General features: G+C 38.8%; 1 protein-coding gene across 11 annotated transcripts in view; it reads right to left on the bottom strand.

The window, feature by feature from the left end:
* The window catches only part of TENM4 (teneurin transmembrane protein 4), a 4,497,462-nt gene that overhangs the window by 587,007 nt on the left and 3,888,173 nt on the right, over positions 1-22,282 (bottom strand). For all 11 annotated transcript variants that reach the window (XM_044071318.1, XM_044071319.1, XM_044071323.1 and 8 more), the window contains one exon: positions 4,360-4,479. In XM_044071318.1, coding sequence (XP_043927253.1) covers positions 4,360-4,479 — 120 coding nt within the window. The remainder of the gene's footprint in view (positions 1-4,359; positions 4,480-22,282) is intronic.

Genomic DNA, 22,282 nt, shown 5'->3' on the forward strand with positions numbered 1-22,282 from the left:
TCACATTGCCACAGTAGTCAGGAAATTCTTCTACGTGGCACACCTCATCACAAAAGGTTTCTCATCCAGGAAAAAAAAGAGGTCATTGTTCCCCTCTACTCATCACTCATTAGACCCATTATAGAGTACAACACCCCTTTTGGTATGTACCTCACAAGACATCTACAACAACTGGAAAGGCCACAGAAATACCTCACAAAAAGGATTACTGGCCTCAAACAGATGCCCTACACAGACCGTCTCAAAAACTGCAGCTTTACTCTGTCACATATCCCCTACACAGAGGCAATCTCTCCCTAACACACAAAGCTATGTCAAGCCCAGAACTTTTGGACATGCTCCACTTAAAGAAATCCAAATCCCTCCGAGCTGCATGCTCTAGGGACCTAAACCTTGTCACCACAAACATAACATGCTGGAGGGATAGATTCCTGTCCCAGAGACTTCCCATACTCTGGAACAAACTACCTATCTATATCAAACAAAGATCCTCATTAGCACTCCAAGAAAAAGCTTGATGATTGGATGGGAGAGAGGAAATCCACCCCGGGGATCACTTCTGTGGCTCTGCTCGACAGTGGCACAGGAAAATAATTTTCTTGGGTGGCGAAAGCCAGGGTACTTTTTGGCTAGGCTTATATAGGCTCTAGGACCAACAGCCTAGTACCTACCTATGAACAGATAGGTGGTAAGTGCACTGATGCAAATACCCACCCATGGGAAGCATTGTGAGCCTCATTACATATTCCTCTGCTATAGGGGAGGGGGTAGGACTATCATAAATATCTTCAGCACTGGGATAGCAGTGAAGGGCACAAACATCTCTCACAGCAGCCTGAATGATGGACCCACTGGGTGCCCCCGGAGGTAGTTCTAGAGACCCACCACTATGAGGGAACGAATGGGCTCAATTCCAGTAGGGACAGGCCTGATGGTCAGCGGGCACAGAATCAGAAAAAAAACAGAAAAAATGAAAGAAAAAAAGGAATGGCGTTTCTGACCTTCACGCATCACTAAACTAAAACATTTGCCAATCCATATAAATATATATTTTAGTTTCAATAATGTTTCCTTACATTTTTCTCATGGGAACGCTGAAGGTACATGCCACAAGACAGTTCCCTGTAACCACGTATTTAATATACAGAAAGTTTGACTTTCACTGTTTCTGACAAACAAAATTCAGATGTAATTTTAACTACTCTGAGGACCATGTGCAGTAGATTTTAGGAAGGCCTGAAATGTCTACTTACTCAAAACACTTCTGAGTTCATGTAACTAAACATGTTCCTTACATTAGCAGTAAACAAGACAGGTAATTACATGCAGAGCACATAACTCTGCATAGGGTCACACTAAGTCTGTAACTAATAGCCTCTTTTGTACTTTCCATTATGTAAGCAAGCAAATAGCTGCATTCACATTCTGGAATAAAAAAGGAGAAAAAATAGAGAAGTCCTTACAGTTTATCGTCACGGGCCTGTAGGTAACCATTTGTAATGTCGGGACCCACTAGAGTGGGACCCAAAAGACAAAGACTGAACGGCTGAAAAAGTGGACTTACATGTACCAAATCCAAGAAACCCATTTCCCAGGACATTCCTTTTCTTTAGATTACGTTGATCTTGGAATTGGTGTATATAAGTTCAAGGAGTGTGGGGGTCTTGCCTCTCTCCCTTCTCCCCCCTCACTCTACAAAACAGTTTAAAGGAGAATAGCAATGTTCAAGATTTGCTCTTCTCCTCAGTTTTCAATCTTTTTTATTTTATTTTTTTTTGATCTGGCGGCGCTACAAGTGTTGACATTACAATAAGGACCCCTGCCTGCTTAGATCAAATACAGTAATTCTACTACTGCTGCAATGAAGATCAGTCCCAGCGGTTGCTCTTCAGAATGTTATTAAAACTGTAGGTACAAACTGGTCTATCACATTCATTTGCATAAGACCAAATGCCATTGCTACTCTTTTTAGTAAAAGTAACATCACATAATATTTTGCCATTTGCCCTAAAATGATATTAAAGGGCATTATGTACTTCGGTGGTGGTGCTGCGGTAGCGTTGTCGCCTCACAGTTAGATGTTGCCCGTTCAATTCTCAGTTAGAGCGTCTTCTGTGTGGCGACATGCGTGAACGGCCGTTCCTTCATTGAAGGTTGTGTGTTAGGCCCAGCAAGCCAGCACGTAAAACTCTACTGCCAATCATTAGTGGACCGGAGTTCCACTGTGGCGACCCCTAACTGGGAAAAGCCAATGTTGGTCTGGTCTCTGTAGCAACAGCTGTTGTTGTTGTCTTTCGTCTTTTCCAGGTATGAGGTTGCCACAGTGGAACTCCGGTCCGCTAATGACTGGCAGTAGATTTTCACAAACGCTGAGATGCCAGTCGACATTCAACCTTCAGCGAAGGCTCGCCCATTTATCCATGTCTTTCGAATGCCCACCAAACCGCGGGGAGGACATGCAGACTCCACACAAAAGGCACTCCCCGCACTCCAGCCGAGAATCAAACGGGAGAACCTCTTGCTGTGAGGCAACAATGCTACCGCTGCACCACTGCGGAATTTTTTCTGTAGCAACAGCTAAGCTTTTTAAAAGTTAGGGCTTAGTCTAGGGTACTGTAGGAGATCTGCAGATTCAGAGTTCTGCAGAATACTGAAGTTTGGCCTTGTCTGCTACTATGCTTGGCAGGATTTAATTATCATGATAAAGAGGTATGCCCACTACACTTAGGAAGCTTCATATGATACAGATGTGTCTGACCTATTTTTCCTTTATTATTTTTTATCTTTCTTTCCAAAGATGTAATAACAAGTACTAATAATCCTCATCAGATGCACTTGTTAAAACTCCAAAGTAAACTGCTGGTTAAATTACTGAATATATCACTACCAGTACACTTTACTGGAGGAAAAGTAATGTACAACTGGCAACAGTGTTACATTACAAGTCTGATGTTAACAGTGAAACTATTTTATATGCATACACAAAAGCATCCTATATAAAACAGAAGCCTCTGTTGTCTGACATTATCGCATACCTGATAAAAAATATTCACAGCACCATTTAAAATCAGTACTATTCAGTCCACCATCCTTCCACAAAGTGGAATGTTCCATGTCAAGTAGCCTTTTATGACCTAATCACTCCATCTTGTACATATATATATATATATATATATATATATATATATATATATATATATATATAAATACATGACTAAACATCTGTAATTTTGACCAGCTGCATTAGTCCTCTCAATTACCACACAGACATCATCAGGAAATTGAAAAATGTGGTTTAACACAAAAAAATTACAATGACTTGTTACTTTTACTTATATTGCTTATCACAATAGAAGCAAAAATGGCAAGGATTTTACTAAATAATGCAAATTTGCTAGAAAAGATTTTAGTTAACATTTCTTCTATTTAGATTCATTTCGCCAGAAATACATGCCAGAAGAAAATAAGAGATAAAAAATAAAGCAAAAATAACTACAATCACTACTGGCATCTTAGATATAACTAAATCAGCTTTACTAAATAATTACCAACTGTCCAGAGAAACTATGTGAAATATAACTTTAAGAATTATGTGCACTTCAGTTTATAACCTACACATACTCCATGTAAAACAACTCTTCTTTGTACCTAACGTAAAATATTTTACACCAATGTTATACTTAAGTTTATCTGCCTCAATAACTTATCCTTGACTGGAAGTTACAAATCTACTGCTCTGACATTGCATTGTACTACTGGGAGGGTAAATGTGATGCCACAAATTCTGCATTATAACCTTGGATTGAAAGAAGCACGCACAGATAGATGAGTTGATTAAGAACACAGATTTTGTTTTACTACACATTACCTTAGTAATAAAATGTGTGAAAAAGCTGTTCTGTTCCCAAACTAATATTAACTGAACTACAGTGAAATGGAACTATTCTATGAGATTATAGAGAAAATGTTAGCTACTTAAGTGTAGCTAACCACTCAAGGGTGAACAATTCCCTTATTGTAGCTACAGGACCAGACTTTTACAGTGATTTTAGCAGGTATCATTTAACAAACTGTATCTGCAAACAAAAAACATGAAAAAAAAGAAAGAAAATTGCCTATGAATCACACGTGGACATTTCTTGGAATGAACACGTACAATGTTGATTACAGCCATTGATTTAGTTTAAATCATCAAAACCTCATCATGCAGTGAAGTACTCACGAAATGGAAATGCTGCCTCCTCTGGGCATTATTATTGGGCACTGAGGATTTTCCTCATCCATTACAATAACAAATCCTGTATAATGTGACATAAAGTGCATGTTAAGAGTCTGTGTTATGCAAAAAGGCTTGCCTACCTGCCGTCCTGTCTGCTGACAGTATAGCCCAAACCAGGATTGTTGATGAAACTGATGTTTACTCCAACCAGTGGGGTTCCATCTGATGTCATCACTTGTCCGCGTATCACACAGGCATGACTGTTACAAAAAAAAAATGTTATTTTGCTTGCAATTTCTTAACTCCTGTCCATGATTTAAAATGCAAGCTTAAAATGCAAGGAATAAGTATACATAATGAAACATTGCATGCTGCCAAATACATTATCATAAACCAATTGCAATGCACCCTACTGTTTCATATACTATAGGAAGACCCTGAGGCAGGACCAAATAAGCATGTTTTTATGAATCTGAAGTTTAAACTATAAACTGCTGGCATTTGCCATACATAACAAACACTGAAAAATAATGAGTTAGACATTTACAAACAAAAACAAAAATAAAGACTGCTTAGGTAATATACTGTGCATTCATATAAACATTCTCTAGGAAAATGTAACATCAAAATAAGAAGATTCTGAGTCAGGAATTCATTCCAAAGGGAAACTGAAATCCATAACATGCAAACGACAACAGGAAAAAGATATACATTTTAAAAGCCGTTTTCATGAAATGTTGGTTATGCTAGACATAAAACCCATAATTTAGGTTATAGATCTTCATTGTTTGGGCTGGGAAGATATATACTCAATTTTTATAAGCCATGGGATATTGTACAGTTTTTTAACTGTACTATGCTTGCGTAACAAAGACTGGCTGGGATGAGGAAGAATGAACTCTGGAACAAGAGGGACTTGGGGTCTCAGTCAAGCTTAAGTAATCACAAGAATAAACAATCTCTGATCTATAATGTAAAAGACAAGCAAAAACTGTCAACTGTTCATATTTGATAAAGCACAACTTAATATAAATTATTCAGGTAAATAATTTACTACATGTAGCTATAGCACATAGCAAAAATGTGAGATATATTGTAGTTTGTCTTTAAACAAAATAAATAATGATAAAATTTACGTACTACAATCAGCAATGTTTCCTCTTGTGTACAGTGTACGGTGAACAATTATGTATTTTTAGCATGACACACCCATGGGGTTTGATTGCTGTGCCCTTTGCAGGACCCCTAAGAATTGTCTGCTATGCTACGTTTGCTTTCAGTGAAGCAGGACAAAGTATTGCCTCCTGCTTCACCACTACACTCTTCTGCAGAGTTGAAACACCCACTGAGGGGTCAGTAAGTGACAAAAGAAGGCAATCCTTCCTAATCTGCCAAGATCAAGGCTGCCAGGTGTCTCTCCCAACCTGAAGCTCTCTTTCTGTTCATCCACAGAAGACAACTCCATAGTTTAGTACTTTGCACATGAAGACAAATGTATCCGAAGCTGGAAAATGTAGCATGCCATTCCTTCTGCCAACACACGCAGGTTACTGAATGCACAAAGGCAGCTCCAATCATGCTGCATGCACCACAGCATGGCAGATGCAACTCGAGCACACTTCACTTTTCTACTGATAGTCAAAATGCTCCAGCTACCTAATCCATAACCACAGGCAGACATGAAATGGTACTGGACTTAGTAGTAAATGGCTCTGAGGTGGTTGGCAAAATGCAACAGGTAGTCTGGGATGATGCTGAGCTCTGTGAAGCTGATAAACTCCTCAAATGGAGACTCAAACAGCTGTAAAGAACAATAATTGGGGGCACAGATAAAACCGATACACATAGATAACTAAGTATTGTTAATATAGCTGTAAAGCACAATTATTGGGGGGCACAGATAAAACAGACAGACACAGATAACTAGTTATTGTTAAGATATGCTTTTATTTACTTACTTATTTTTCTGCCAGCTTATCTTTGACTTCAAACATGGCTATTTCTATAGTGTCTTCCTTCCACCAGGCCAGCATATTGGGAAGCACACTGATTATGTCCTTTTGTTGGATGGGTCCCATACCTCCAGATGAGAAAGATCCTGACAGCCATGCCACACAGGCTATGAGATCCACTTATGACCAGAGAGAGGAACAGGAAGGCCTGGGCAATGCTGTATTTTTTAAGCCTCTACCTCCCTCCTATTGTGCAAGGATGTGTTTATATTTCCTGTGTGAAAAAGGCTATGTTCCAAACATACAGCCTACCTGGCAGCTGCACATTCTCTGACTAAACACGTAGCAAGGGCAGCTCTGCATTTTCCCATTTGTTGCCTGTGGCAGCATACTTTACACTATCAGCTACTCTTGCACAAATGGCTGTGGCCTTAATTATACTAATATCATGATAATGGCCCCTTTAGAATATAGTTTTCTAGCACAGTAATTATTACTCTCAGGATGTATCATGAGACAGTAAGCTATAAAAATGTACATAACCTAGATAGACAAGAATGCAACCTTAACAGAGCCTGATTGCATCAACAACTAGTCATACCTTAAAAGGAAGGCCTGCTCCATAAATAAAACAACTAATTTTGTATAATGACTGAAAGCTGGATTAACAGGGGTGATTGGGGTCTAGCAATAATAAATTTTAAATGCTACTGTTTTGGAAACATCTGAAGAGCAGGTGTTATCCAGGGACACTACAGCTGGATCAGTTGCAGTATTTTATGTAAGTACTTAACAGAATCCACAAATCTATGACCATTCCATGTTTCCTGAGAGTAGGAGGCTGGGAGTCGGGTTCCAAGGATACACCTGTAAAGGTGTTCTCTAAGGTCTCTATGGACAGAGATATAAATAAATGATTTGGCTCTGAAGACCCAGAAGCTCTCTGTACTTCTGGGCCTGGCAACAACTCTATAGATTCCCATTTAAAGTGATGATTCATTGTAATGAGTGTCATCAAATGAGAGCCTCTGATGATAAAGCAGAGAACATGGTAGCCTCAGTGTCTGAGTCATAGCTGAAAGGGGAGGAAATACAAGCCAATTTATCCACCTCACAGTCAGTGGAATCAGTGTCCTCAAAAGATGAAAGATTGCTTTTCCTGTTTTGAACAGAGAGTCTCCAACACTGAACAGTGGTCTGAAGACAGCTGCAGGTGTTTGAGAAATAAAACAAAATCATGGTTCAGTGTCATAACATCCTAAGAAGGGGCATCCGAAGGAACGGTACAGAGGACTTGCTCAGCTCAGGATGTTGCTAGATGGCAGACATGTAAGATTTGAATAAATATGTCCTCCTTTTGGAAGGCCTTAGGATGCAGGCAAGCAACCTGGACCTCTACTGTAGCTTTGTAGATGTCTTCACAGACAGACAGGGGTGACACTGATCTTGTCCCAGGTGATCCAATACAAGTGTCAGAACCAGAAGCCCACAGAGGCATCTGTACTGAATTGGTGAGGATGGCTTTAGCTCGGGAGGACATGCCACTGCACAACTGCAGGATGTCCTGAGAGTGAAAAAAAAAATAGCGGTCTCAGTAAAAGCCGGAGTCAGAGTTGGGGGGGGCTGTGAAATCACTTTAGCTGTCCTTGTGCCTAAGGAAAGTCTTTATGTGGAATTTGCTTTTTATGGGTGATTTTTTTTTTTTTTTTTTTTTTAAAGAACCACTTCATCCACTGCCTCTAATGTTAAAAAACTACTACACACAAAAAGTACAATAAGGGTTTCCTAATGGGTACTTGTTCACTCTGGAAGTCAACACCAAACCGACATAATGATGACCCTTTTAACTATACCCATAAAGCTTCTTACAAACTCCAAAGAAAAGTCAAAAAGCACTAAAGAATCATCAGACAACCTGTGTACAAGATTCTATAGGAATGAGAAGTGCACTAATTGGTTCTCTGACAGAGTAGCTAATGCTTGGAACAGACTACCAGATTACGTTAAAGCAAGTACTAGTTTAGATATTTTTAAGATCAACCTGGACACGTTACGGGAACAAGTGTTTTGGTATATTGGCAGGCTAGAAGGGCATTAATGCCTGTGCTTGAAATATTTGTATGTATGTATGCATGTATGTAAGCCTGAAGATGGCATGAGGAAAACCCCCTTATACCACAAGCATGTTGACATCCAGGTAGGAGGGTATCCAACTAGCATTGTTGTTGTTGTTGTTGTATCTTTTGGCTTTTCCCAGTTAGGGGTCGCCACAGCGGAACTCCTGTCCGCTAATGATTGGCAGTAGATTTTTATGTACCGAGTTGCCAGCTCTGACACACAACCTTCAACGAAGGTACGCCCATTCACGCATGTCTCCACAAAGAAGACGTTTTAGCTGAGAATCGAACAGGACAACATCTTAATGTGAGGCGACAACACTACCGCAGCACCACCACCGCAGTTGGTGGTACTAAACTCTGGCCTTTTGCTAGTTGCAAATGTGAAGATAACTGCAGTAGTGAACTATACTCTGATCTTACATACAAGATAGATGTGCTTGCATTTATATATATATATATATATATATATATATATATACATATATATATATGTGTGTGTGTGTGTGTGTGTATGTATATATATATATATATATATATATATATATATATATATATATATATATATATATATGTAGGTGTGTATATGTGCATACACGTTGATGACATTAAATCAAATACATGTTAGACTGGCACTCAGTGCATCAACTCAGACAATCAAAATCCAGCAAATAAACAGACACAACTACAACTGAAACAAGATACACTTTTTAAGTACCACCATCAAAATACCCAACTGCTAACATTTCAGAACATCATCACCATGATCTCATTTTCAACACAGAAATGTACCTCAGTCTCAGTACATAAAATAAAACAAAATAAAACTGAATTACATTGTTTTGGAAGAGGGATTCCCCTGTGCCTCTATCATATGGAGGACTGTGTCCTCCACACTACAAGACTTAACAGTCCTCCACACCACACAACTTAATATATATTAACTTCAGGTTTGCAAAACAAGTGAGGAAACAGAAACCACTACTCCATCATATCCCAAGCTCCCTCTAACTTGACTTCATGTTTTGTTGAAACAGTGATTCAGTTAGACAAGATATCAAATCACTCCTTCAATAAAAAGAAAAACTCAACATACTGAATGGCTTTCATATAGCTGTATATGTATATATATATATATATATATATATATATATATATATATACATATATATACATACAGATAGATAGATGTATCAACACATATAAACACATAAGATACGTGTATATCAGTGTATATATATATATATATATATATATATATATATATATATATATATATTTTTTTACATATATATATATATATATATATATATATATATATATACTCTCTCTCTAATCACACACACACATGCATACACAGGTTTATAAAAGTGTATCCAACAAACTGCAGAGCAATTCTGCGTGCTATGCTAAAAAGTTTACTCCTCCAAATGCACTATCAGAGTTACATTACACCTCTTTATGTAACAGCTGTAAATAGTAAAAAGAATTTCTCTGAAAACAATTGTACTGCAGAATGTTATGATTCCCTGTTGAGTGTGTTTATAAAGCAGACTGCATATCATTGAGACAAATGCCATAAACAGTAACTATACTTTGGAAAAACACAAATGTCTTATGTGCATCTACGTATCTTCTGTCGTCCTTCATATACCACTTTTTGGATGCAGTAAAGGTACTCAGTAGCCATAAAACGCCACTGGCAGTTACATATCTTTCATCTTCTTATTCCCAACAGTTAAGAAAAGAGTCCATTTTCAGACATCGGCAGCAGTAGGTGCTGAGGCAGTACAACCTTTTATTTCCGGAATCCCTATGGCAATGCTAGCCAGTACATTATTTACATCTCAGGGAAGGTGGGTTCTAAACAGTCATTTATTAATGAGGATCACACTAACAAAACAGCTTGAGATGGTAATGCATAACATATGAATTCTGTCAAAACATAATTCTAAATTCTAGCCCACAGCACAGTCTCATTTTCTGCGCTCAATTAGACCTGCAAATTGTCACTTCCCTGAGGTGCAAAAATTTGCCCCATTTAGGAAAAACAATTAAAAATGTTTTGTAAGCAGCTGGCCTCTTCGGTGTCATCTTGTCCTTACTGGAGGCAAGATCGACTACCCACAAAGCACTGAACACCAAGAAACTCAAGTTAATGGTAATTTAGTCCAGCTGGTTTCCTTCAGGAGACCTTGAATAAATGCAGTTACACTGCAGGCAACTAAAGTCTTACCAGCCATCTCAGATTCAGCTATAAGGGCCTCCCAATTCATTTATATGTAATTATCCACCATCTTCATATGCAAGTTGTTCAGATAACTTCTTAAACTAGCAACTGCTTTTTATTTTCAGTCAGATTCGTCCTTTGGTGACACTGTATCCTTTTTCTTCTCTGCAATAATCATGTTTACTTCTACCACTGACTTAAGTTACCATGCTTCTGTTCAGACTTAAATGCTAACAGCTGCATCATTTTTTTTTCTTTTTTGCAGTTTAACATAGAAAAGTTGTAAAAAAAATTACCATTCTGTGTGAAGTCTTTGCACACTTTAAATGTACCAAGCATTTTCAAGGTTAGGCACTTGGGCCTTTTATGACATATACATTTGTCTGAAGAGACCAAGCATGGTCATAGCCTCCCTGTCTGAACCTCCATAAATTCTTTAACACACAGCTGCAAAGCCTCATAGTTTTGCCTCTTATAAGTTCATGCTAACATACTCGTAGTTAGTGGACCTAATAACTGGGACTGGTATGCTGACAGCAGCTTTGAGAATGGGCCTCCACTTACCACTGTAATAAAAAAATCATTAATATAGCCTGGCCATCTTATTATACTGCTGTACTAAGGAAAGTGAATCAGTAATCCAACAAACATCTCATTCTCAGACAAAGGCTAGGTGAACTTTTGAGTCTGCATATTAATTTTTTTCACTAAACATTATTTCATTTCTACCAGCTGTAAATGAAAATTAAGCATGGATGTACTTTTCCCACAACCAGTAAATTATTCCTGAGGATAATGCACTGTTTCTGATCGAAGAAGAAATGAGTTACTAAGAAGAAAGGTGATTTGCTGCCATAACAGACATAGAAATAGATCCAGTCCATTTGACTCATAAAGGACTAGATAGCATTACATTTTGTCTCATTTGGTCTTTTATATCACTACATATAAATCAGGAGCTTCAGAAGTTTGCTGCCTTCTTAGAGCAGCATTTCAAAACACACAGGGAGACAAAATGGATTACACCTTCAATAACACTATGCCAAAATTTACTAGTATAAAATATTTCACTTGGACTCAAATTTGATGGGGAGACAGGAAAAGAGACAGCGGCTCTATACTATGCCATGCAGACCACTGGCAGCAAGCCTTTCGACACAGAAGGTGATGTATTAACGATAGCAACTAGGAATCCAAACTGCTGCATCATCCATTGGTAATTCTGGATTAGAGCGACACATTTTATTGGGCACTACTATGCTATCAACTGTAAAGACATGAGAGTGACTGAATGACCAGTTAGCATGGGGGATATAAAACCTGAAGAGTCTGAATACTATAGAAGCCCTCACTGATCTCCTAGTTACACGACCTTAAAGACTTGTACTCCATGGGTACAAAACACTGCTACTATGCATAGCACAGAGGAGTTCATCAGAAACACTACCAAGATGATACCTCTGGCAATCCAGAGTGCATGTATGTAAGGAATGTTGGGTTCCTATCCTGATTTCAGTTTGACAGATAATGGGTAATCATTCTTCCTAGAAAAGTTTAACTGTTCCTCCTCCAACAGGGCTCTAAGGCCTCCTATTTTATGCAACCGTAAGGCTCCAAAGAATGCTTTCAATACATATGTTATATCTGTGTGTCTAGAAAGATGTGTAATGTCGATCTGGTTGCAGCATGTGGGAGTACACAGGAAGCACACAGTTCTAACAAGAATCAAGATGGCTACTTTGAAGACGGTGAAATCCAGTTCCCTAGCTGTCATGTGCCACTTTCTGCAACGGCAGATACCACACTGCAGTCTTTCTGCTGGCAGTTTACTAACATCAGTCTGGGTGCAATTATCTTTCTGTTGTGCAATCACAGCATACAATGCTATAGTTTGATGCACAAATGAACTTGTTTTAATACTTGTTCAGAAAATATTACTCCAATAATGGGTATTACTCTATCAAGCTATAAATGCACATGTCTGTGCAGAAATATGTTCGGAATGAAAGAAGTGACAACGGACTGGCAACTCTTCAATAAACACTGCAGAGCACACCTCTTCCATCTGCATCACTGCATGTTTATGTGTAGCCCCCAAGAATTACATCTGTAGACTAATATTTACAAAGTTTGAAAAACCAAAAGCAATGCAGCCATTTCAACTACAGTAAGCTAAAACTACTTATATTGTCATGATTGCTTAATGTAGTCCAGCAGTTACTTCCAGAACTGCCTACATTAAAATTAACACCCACAATTCTGTCAGCATTAAAGGATTTCAGATTGACCATATAGTCTCATCTCCCCGAATTTGTTTTCAGTGGCTAGTGCTTATTTTATGTACTTTGACGACCTATGGCCTTTAAGAGAATGTTGTTGTTGTTGTTGTATCTTTTGGCTTTTCCCGCCCGGTTAGGGGTCACCACAGCAGAACTCTGGTCCGCTAATGATTGGCAGTAGATTTTTACGTACCGAGTTGCCAGCCCTGACACACAACCTTCAACGAAGGTATGCCCATTCACGCATGTCTCCACAAAGAAGACACTTTAGCGGAGAATCAAACAGGACGTCGCTACCGCAGCACCACCACCGCAGTTATGGCCTTTAAGACAATACCTTATGCTTATTTATTTATTTTTTCGTATGCCTGCAGATAAGTCCATGTTAACATCCCTGATGTATCTAGTTATGAATGTTCCCACATAGCTGGGAAACATTTAGCCCCCAGAAATTGCTTTGTCAAAAACTGCCAGATGAATTTGTATGTTAATTAAGTATATTGGCATAACAGAATATGAGAGCTTGTCATGCTAGATATAACCAAGTACAGTCCTGGGCTGGATTGTAAAACCTTCACTGTGACAAAAGCAGTCTTCAAGTCTACTATCAGTAGTTGGAGGAAAAATGATATTAGCGTTCCTATTCCATAAACAAAAAGGGGACATGCACGGCAAAGAAAGGAGAAACAGGAAGAAATAACAGCCTTTAATTTTGATTTTCTGTCTTGCAATAGCATAGTAAATGGCAAAGACTCTCCCTGAAAGTGAGTAAACCAGCTTGATGAAGGTGAGTGAACAACTTACTGCCTACTGAAAACTTGAGAATGAATATTGTAAAAGAGCTATGGTCTTGCAAACAGTCAAACTTGTATTCTTTTATAACTTCATGGCGTAATAAATGTTTGAAATTATTTTTTATTAGAATACAAGATCCAGCTATTCTTTTCTCTTTGAAAACAGAAGTACAATCTGAGCCTATGTTTGAGCCTTGCAGTGCAAATGTCCTTAGGATGCCACCAGGGTCTCTCCTCAACCACCATGTACCAGTTACTGGAGCAATCTGCCAGAGTGATTACTATAGGTGATAATTCACAAGTGGCAGGTTGATCTGATTATTCACTCTCATGTCTGACGTTCAAGTTCAGCAGCCTAATGGACAGAGGGATGACGTTCCTGTTCAGTCTAGATATTTTACAGTGTAAGTTGCAATTATTGCCTGGCCGGGGAAAAGCGGAAGTACATGCCATTGGCAGGGTAAGTGAGGTCATCGTTTATCTTCCTAGACCTTCCTGCACACCAAGTCTCAAGCAAATCAACCATGGATGGGAGCGGGGAACCAATGACTTTTTCTGCTGTCCTCATTACCCTCAGGAGAGCCTTGTAGTCAGATGCTTTGCAATTACCACATCAAACTATGATGTCATTTGCTAGGATGCTCTCGATGGTCCCCCTGTAGATGGCTTTGAGGATGGACTGAGACAGGTTTGCCTTCCTCAGTTTCCATTTCTTCACTGTGTGGCTAATATGAGTTGACCAGGATAGATGATCTAAGATGTGCACCTCCAGGAACTTGGTGTTTCTGACTTCTTCCACTGTCACCCCCATAATTTCCAGAGGTTGATATATCTCCTGAGTCCTCGTGAAGTCCACTATTAATTACTGGTCTTGCTTACATTTAACACCAGATTGTTGCTGTCGCACCAGCCTATCAGATGCTCCTCTTCATACCTGTAGGCTGTTTCCTAACCATTTCTGACAAGACCTACGACAATGGTATCATCCGTGAATTTGATGACTTTGCTGGATTCATGCTTGGTCATGCAGTTGTGCGTCAACAAGGTGAACAGCAGAGGACTCAAGAAGGAGCCTTGCGGGACACTTGTGCTCAGTGTAATACTGATTGAACTGTTATTTCCCACAAATAATTTTTTGGGGTCTCTCAGTGTGAAAGTCCAATATCCAGTTACATAGGCATACCTCTCAACCTAGAAACATCAAAAATCTGGACAAAGCCCATGAAAAATAGGTACAAATCTGTGTGTCGATTAACATAAAATTTGCATACATAATTATATAGCCCCCTCCCACCACAATGGAATTGTGGGATACCAATTTTAAACACAAACTGAAGAACAGACAACCAAAATATGAACATGAAACACAAAATAAGAACAACAATAGTGTTTTATTTATATTAATACTTGAAGTTGTGCAAAACTAAAATAAATACAATATTCTTTTAGAAAATTAACACTAGGTGAGGCTCTGCTTGTATCCACTATCAAAAGAATCATTTAACTGCACTTTAAGTATGTCTTGTACTCAGAATCCTGAATTTGCTTACTGAATGTCATATACTGTGTGCTTTATTTTAATTACATATCTAATAATACCTCTCAAATGTACAGATTTCCGCAGAATGTCCAGATTTTTGCCTCATATGTTTGGTCTATTCTTCATAAAATTGCGATTTTCTGACAAACTAGTGGCAAATCGTTTAAGATTGAAGTTAGAAAATAATGACAAATGTTTGAGTTTCAGGCTTGATCATGCACTTCAGAAAATTCATGCAAATGCAAAATCTGTTAATCTATCAACTTTCTAAGTTTGTAAGAGCAATACTTAAAAATGGTCCTTAATTTTGGGTGTTTGTTCCACTTTTATTTATGGCTTTGTCCAGAATTCTTGCTCTAAGAGGTTGAGATGTACGTATCTATTAACTAACTTTACTTCATGAATTTTATATCACAAGGGAGAATTTTCTTATACCAATCTTACTCATACTGCACCTGATTCACATCCAAAAGTGGTCCAAAAACAGTTCACCTATCCAGTTATCAAACAAAAACAGTTAAGTCCAGTCTTCCAAATAAAAAGAATTAAGTCAAATCTTTCTTACTTATTGTTGGTACGCGGCATTATACAAACTGAAAAAAATGCCAGGGTTAGTGTAAAACAGAGGCACCGCATGAATGCCATTGCCTCACAAGCTCCATTTCAGTCTCATTTGCCCCACACTTAACTACCATGAATACATCAGTTACCTAAGCCCCACATCCTCATCTCCTCCCACCCTATTCTGCATACTGCCTCGAATGACTATAGGCCTTCTTTCCTATGCATTCTCATCTCCTATCACCCCCACTCTTCCTCTACACCCAAACTCTCAACACATTGCCTTCTCAATCTTCCTTTCAACCTCCTACCCAACACACTTCTGTCACTCAGTTCCTCCATTTCCCGCTAGATAATTCCTGCAAATACTCAAAAATCACTGACCAAGGATGTTAAGTACCATGCTAACCTTTTAGAATGTAACCAGTATTTTTTTTAACATTTCTTATATACAGCTTTTAGCATTGTTATTTTCATTTTTTTATCAATCTTCATCCAGGATGAACATGAAAATGGTTTATTTGCATCCGTGTCCTAGCCCAATTGACAAAAGCAAATTAAAAAATAAATAACTATATAAATTAACATAAGATGATGTAGGTGGTCAGTCAGTCACTAAACAGAAGATAGAGAACTGACACCAGTAGGAGTCAATTATAAATTCTGCCTTGCAGTTAATCTATTTTATTCACATAAAACTGCCACTAACAAATAATGTAAAAATGTTTAGTCACCCACCCCTCAAAAATAGCTGAGAAATGCAAGGCCACCTTTATATTCTTGTACTGACTATGTATAGCATAAAAACTGAGTGTCAGTGCCTGCTGACAACGGATAGTACCTCTTCTGCCTCCACTGGATACTTTGTCTTAGTCTATCCATTCTATTGAACTCTTATACATTAATTATGTGCAATAAGTCAACTGTGGTTTCTTATAATTTGATTTCAGAGAAAGTAACATACATGTGACATAGTTTGATTAGGTAATGTAAAAGTACCTAACATCTTTTTATAATTCTAGTTGCAGTTTGTGGCATGTTAACATAGAGTAACATAAGCATAACTGTAATTTTGTAGATGAAAATAAAACAAACATTTTCTAAAAAAAGAACCTTCTTGTGCCAGTAATTGTGGTTTGTTTGTTTGTTTGTGTTTCGTCTTTTCCCGGTTAGGGGTTGTCACAGAGGAACTCCGGTCCGCTGATTGGCAGTAGATTTTCATGAACGCCGAGGTGCCAGCTCAACGCTCAACCTTCAATGAAGGCACGCCCATTTATGCATGTCTTTCAAATGCCACACAACTGCGGGGAGGACATGGAGACTCCTACTGAAGGCACTCCCTGCACTCCAGCCGAGAATCGAATGGAAGAACCTGTGAGGCAATAACGCTACCACTGCGGCTGTAATTGTGCCAGTAATTGCGGTACTTCTCTTTTTTTATATTATTGTCTTACTTTTTTTTACCTGCTGGTGGTAGAGGAGCCGGGAGTAGAAGCAGCAGTAGTAAAAGAAATACATTGTTTCATGACTGATCACCACTGCACAGCTTTGAGAGTCCGTTCTGTGTTGTGTTTTTGACTTGTTCTTGTTTTGATGTTGCTCTCTGCCTCTGAGCCTCTCTGATTGCTGCCGGTGCCGGGGTACAGATTGGTTCAGGACTCAGGAGGATCAGGATGGAGTTTCAGCCTGGACATCACACTAAGACAATCTCAATAACACTGTCACACACACATAATTTAAAAAAAAAAAGAAAAAAAAAAACTCTACAGTCTGCAGACTGTTTCTGTTGCCTATTAGCCTAGTAGTATCATCTCTCTGACCTCCGCACAGCTCTGAGTCCATTTCAGTTCCTCCCTTCCTGGTTGTTCAACTGTTCTGCATCTGTCCCGCGCCTCTCTCTCTCTATTCCCTATCACAGACAGGCTGTTACAGTGTGTGAGATGCGTGAGTGAGGATGAGACCAGTACGTGCACTGCTAGTGTAAATGTAAACAAACTCTTCTTGTCTCTCACTCACTCAGACTGGCATGGCAGGCACGCACACCTAGATAACAAGTTAACAACATATATTATCATCAACAATTTCAAAGAATTGTTTGTTGTGACTTGTTGCTGATGCTGTAAGGCAATTAAAATGCACTGACACCGGACTGGTTTTGTTTTGAATCACAAAACATATTTCACATTTTAATATTTAGACATTGAGAGGTACAGGTGCCCCAAATGTTTACGGATACATAATAAGAAAGATCAAGCTCAAGTCATCAAGAAGGGTTACACATATCAAGAAGGGTTACACACATCAAACATCATGAAGGGTTACACACATCAGGAAGGGTTACATATATCAAGAAGGGTAGTGATTTATTTAAAACGAGTGGCAGATGATCTGAAAGCATTCTTCTAGACAGACACTGTATGTCATATACATTTTGGCACTAAAGGTCCACTTCCGACCAGAGTTCCAAGCCCGACACCCCAACTCCCCAGTGTGTTTTTTTTTTTTTCAGCCAAGGCTTTTCTGTTTTTTTTTTTTTTTTTTAGTGAGTGGCACTGGTGAATGATGTAAAGAAAAACAAGGGGCACACCCATTTGAAATTGCATATGTGTTAGGACTGGAGAATGATGCTACTACTAGACTGCAGCCTCTCTCTCTGTTATAATAGAGCTTATTTACTTCACATGAGCTAAGCTCACTGCAGATATCATTAGATACAAGGAAGGAGGATGCTGATATTTGGTGGAATTCTGCAATGAGGTAGTTGGTAGCACATGACTAAGTAAAGGTACATCAAGTGCACCTGAGTTTGTGCCACATATCACCTGTGAAGTGCAATGGGGCTGTATGAGATTTATTTTATTAAAACCCTCCAGCTGAGACACAGTTATGAGGATTCACATCATTCACAAAGAAATGCATGCTGCATTACATCCTATTCATTTATATTCTTTTTCTTCCACATCAAAGGCTCATGTTTTCCTAGGCTCAGATCTGGATCACAAATAAGAATTGATTGAATTCAGTACATAGTGTCTTTAGGGTGAGCAAATACTTCATGGCATGGGAATGGAATGGATATACAGTAAACAGGAAGGATTCATCATCAGCCTCACCCTCAGCCAAATTCTGATAGGCTGCTCAGGAAGCTGACGTCACCGTGCACACCTACACTTGAGGACATCAGTTCTAAAAAAAAAAAAAAAACAAGGAAAACAAAGCCAGGAAATTCAGAAATTAAGCAGTGCCACTCGGGAATTGTGACACCCCATTATTTGGACTTCAAAACCCAGAAATAACCAAATGATTTGGTATGGTTAAGAGATAAGTACATGGGGGGTGTTAAAGCCCAGCTGGATCAACTTCGATATCAGATTCTGGGGATGACAGTGTTAAAGGTGGAACTAAAATTGATAAGCAACATTCTGACGTAGCAATTCTTGTTCTCTAGGTGGGCCAAGGATTCATGAAGCACTACAGCTATTGTGTCAACCATGCAGTGGTTAGATCTACAAGCAAAATGTAATATATCCAGTGTTGCAGGTAGGTAGGTTTGAAAAGATATGGTTCTTGATCAACCACTCAAAACACTTCATTACTGTTGATGTAAGAGCAACTGGCCAGCAATCATTTAGGCGTGTTGGTTGGGATTTCTTGGATAAGGGAATGATTGTCCTATTTTTAAAGCAACTGGGTACAATGGCTAGTTGCAGGGATGTGTTGAATATATCAGTAAGTACAGTGGATAGCTGGGTAGCACAGTCTCTTAGAATTCTTCCCATAATATTATCAGGACAGCTGCTTTTCTTGGGTTTACTCACCTGAGGGTCTTCAAAACATCTGATGTCCTTAGACATAGCACCTCCTCACCCTGTTTGACAGGGAGCTTATTTGGCACAGTGCTGTTGTCCATATCAAATCTGCTGAAGTAGGTATATAGCTTGTTCAGAAATTCTGTGTTGTCATCACATGAGGATGCAGGTCTATAGTCGGTTATGGTTTGTATGCTTTGCCAGAAAAGTCTGGAGTCCCTTTGGTCAGAGAAGTCTCCCTGAATTTTACGTCGGTAGGTTAGCATCCTTTATACCTCTACTTAGATTTGCTCTGGCATCTCTTAGGGCATACTTGTCTTTTGATTTAAATGCAGCTTTTCATGCCTTTGGGAGCTCATATACTTCACCATATAGCCAGGGTTTCTGATTAGCATGCATGTGAATCATTTGATGACTGTTACGTCATTAACACATTTTGAAATATAGGCCATTACAGATTCTGTATACTCCTCCAGGTCAATACGGTGGTTCTTTATAGCTGCCTGTCTAAACACCGACCAGTTTGTACATTCAATGCAGTCCTGTAGTGCCAAGACTGCTCCCTCAGGAAATATTTGTAGGTTTGCCCCTTTTCAGCAGTGGCGTGTATGCAGGAAGCAGCCAGATGGTCTGAGTTGCCCAGATGTGGATAAGGTACTGCTTTGTAGGCCAGTTCTACATTTGTGTACACCATATCCAGAGTGTTCACCTCTCTTGCTGCAAAGTTCACATGTTGATGGTAATGGGGTAATACAGATTTCAAGTCAGCTTGAATGAAATCACCTGCAATTATAAGGGCAAACTCAGGGTGTCTTATTCTGGAGGTCATTATGTTCCCTGAACAGTGAGAGGTGATTATTTCACAGTCTGTACACCAGCTATTGTAGATATACACACAAATACCCCCTTCACGATATTTACCACAGAGAGACTGATTTCTGTCAGCACGAAATAATGACATCCCTTCCACATACATTGTGCTATATTTTATACTGGAGTTCAGCAAAGTTTCAGTGAACACAAGTAAACAACCATTTTGCACCTTAGATTGTGTGGAAAGATCCATCCTTAAGTCGCCCATTTTGCTCTCCAGTGAGGGTACATTTGTCAGCAGCATGGAAGGAAATGCAGGCCTGTGCAGATTTCTTTTAGGTCTGGCCTTAATTCCTGCTCTAGAGCCTCTTTTTGATGATCTTTCACATCTTTTCCTTTTAATATGCTTCCATTGTCCAATTGTTAACTAGTTTGACAGGTTTGACAGGTTTCTGCAGTTTTTACCATGTTCCAGTAAGATTCCAAGCTGCAGGAGTTCCTGGAGTGTGTTTGAGTTTACAGGCCTCTCTGCTAGCAGTTTATGAAGCATGCAGTACAGCGAGATATGAGATCGGATTCCCAGAAGTTTCTCAGCATTACAGTTAACCATACCTTCATTTCTTGCCCTTAAATCTGTTTTTTCTTCTGTTGTTTCTGACCAAAAACAAGACAAATAGTGCACTTCTCGGAAGGGCTTGGAAGCAGCCACTACCACACAGGGGACCACCATTTTTTTTCCACAAATACCAACAAAACTGATGCATCTGCATTCTTCTGCCTAGCATTGTACCAGACATCTGGTTGGTTCAAAATGAAGACAAAAGATTTATGCTGAATAAAGATTGGGTAACAATAGTGTTGCACTGTGATTCAGCTGATGCAACTTGAAATATGTTTATTAACAAGCTTTAAAACACCTGATGTTCCACCATATATGTAATCCTTATCAGCACAGCAAAATTGCTGTCAAAATACTTGTATTTCAATAACTCCACTAATCAGACAACTTGTTAGTTTTTGACATCTGACTCAATGGTGCTTCCTTCCTTCAAATTAATCCATTTTTACTATTCTTCTGATTCAGATTCCTGCCCTCAAGGTTCAGTGTTAGGAAAATGATTTTCCTCAGGTAAGTTTCTTGTTTCAGTTCACCACAGTGAAACACTGGAACACTTTGACAACTGACTGTAAATGTGGTAACACATTTGCTACTCTCCTAGTAAAATAGGATGGTCATCTAAATACTGGAATATTAAATACAATAAACTCTCAGTTAACCGGCACTTATGGGGATTGATAGATGCCAGATAACTGTAGTTTCTGGCTGCTTGACAGTTACTATTAAAAATAGGCCTGACTAATACTGTACCCTGTACTATTTGTTTGGTTTGACTTGTTCTCAGGTTGGGGAGAGAGGGAATTTAGTCCTATCTTCCTTTTTAAAACTCTAAAACTCTAAAAACATAAGGTATGTTTCTGCAGGGGGGGGGGGGGGTGCAACACATGAAAATTGTACTGTATTCTTCGATTTTTTTTTCCTAGTTGCTTGAGAGTTCTGGTTAACTGAGAGTTTACTGTAACACCTTAAGAGTTTCTATACTGACTGTGTTGGTATCAGATATACTGTACAAAAATGTTTAAACAAGTAACACTTTAATTTCTAACTGCTGTGAATATGCTTACCAGTTTAGGTTGTTTTCTAAGAATGTTATGAAGTATACCTTGCTGTACAGAGTTAGAGAGAAAAAGTGTACTCAGTTTTGTTCTGAATAACCTAACTTTTTTCTGTGAGACATAAATTTCCTTTCTTGAGTTCAGTGGATTCTTTCTCTTGTCAAATGACTGCATAAATGATGATGTATCATGAACAATAGAAATGTTAAAGTTTGGGCTACAGATCGTGTACTGTTTAGACCCTCTGACTCCACCATCTACTCTGTTGCAATGTCATCAACATCCCCTTATTAT

The sequence above is a fragment of the Protopterus annectens genome, chromosome 5.part0, assembly GCF_019279795.1.
Source record: "Protopterus annectens isolate FY-2018-M chromosome 5.part0, PAN1.0, whole genome shotgun sequence".
Taxonomy (NCBI): Eukaryota; Metazoa; Chordata; order Ceratodontiformes; family Protopteridae; genus Protopterus; species Protopterus annectens.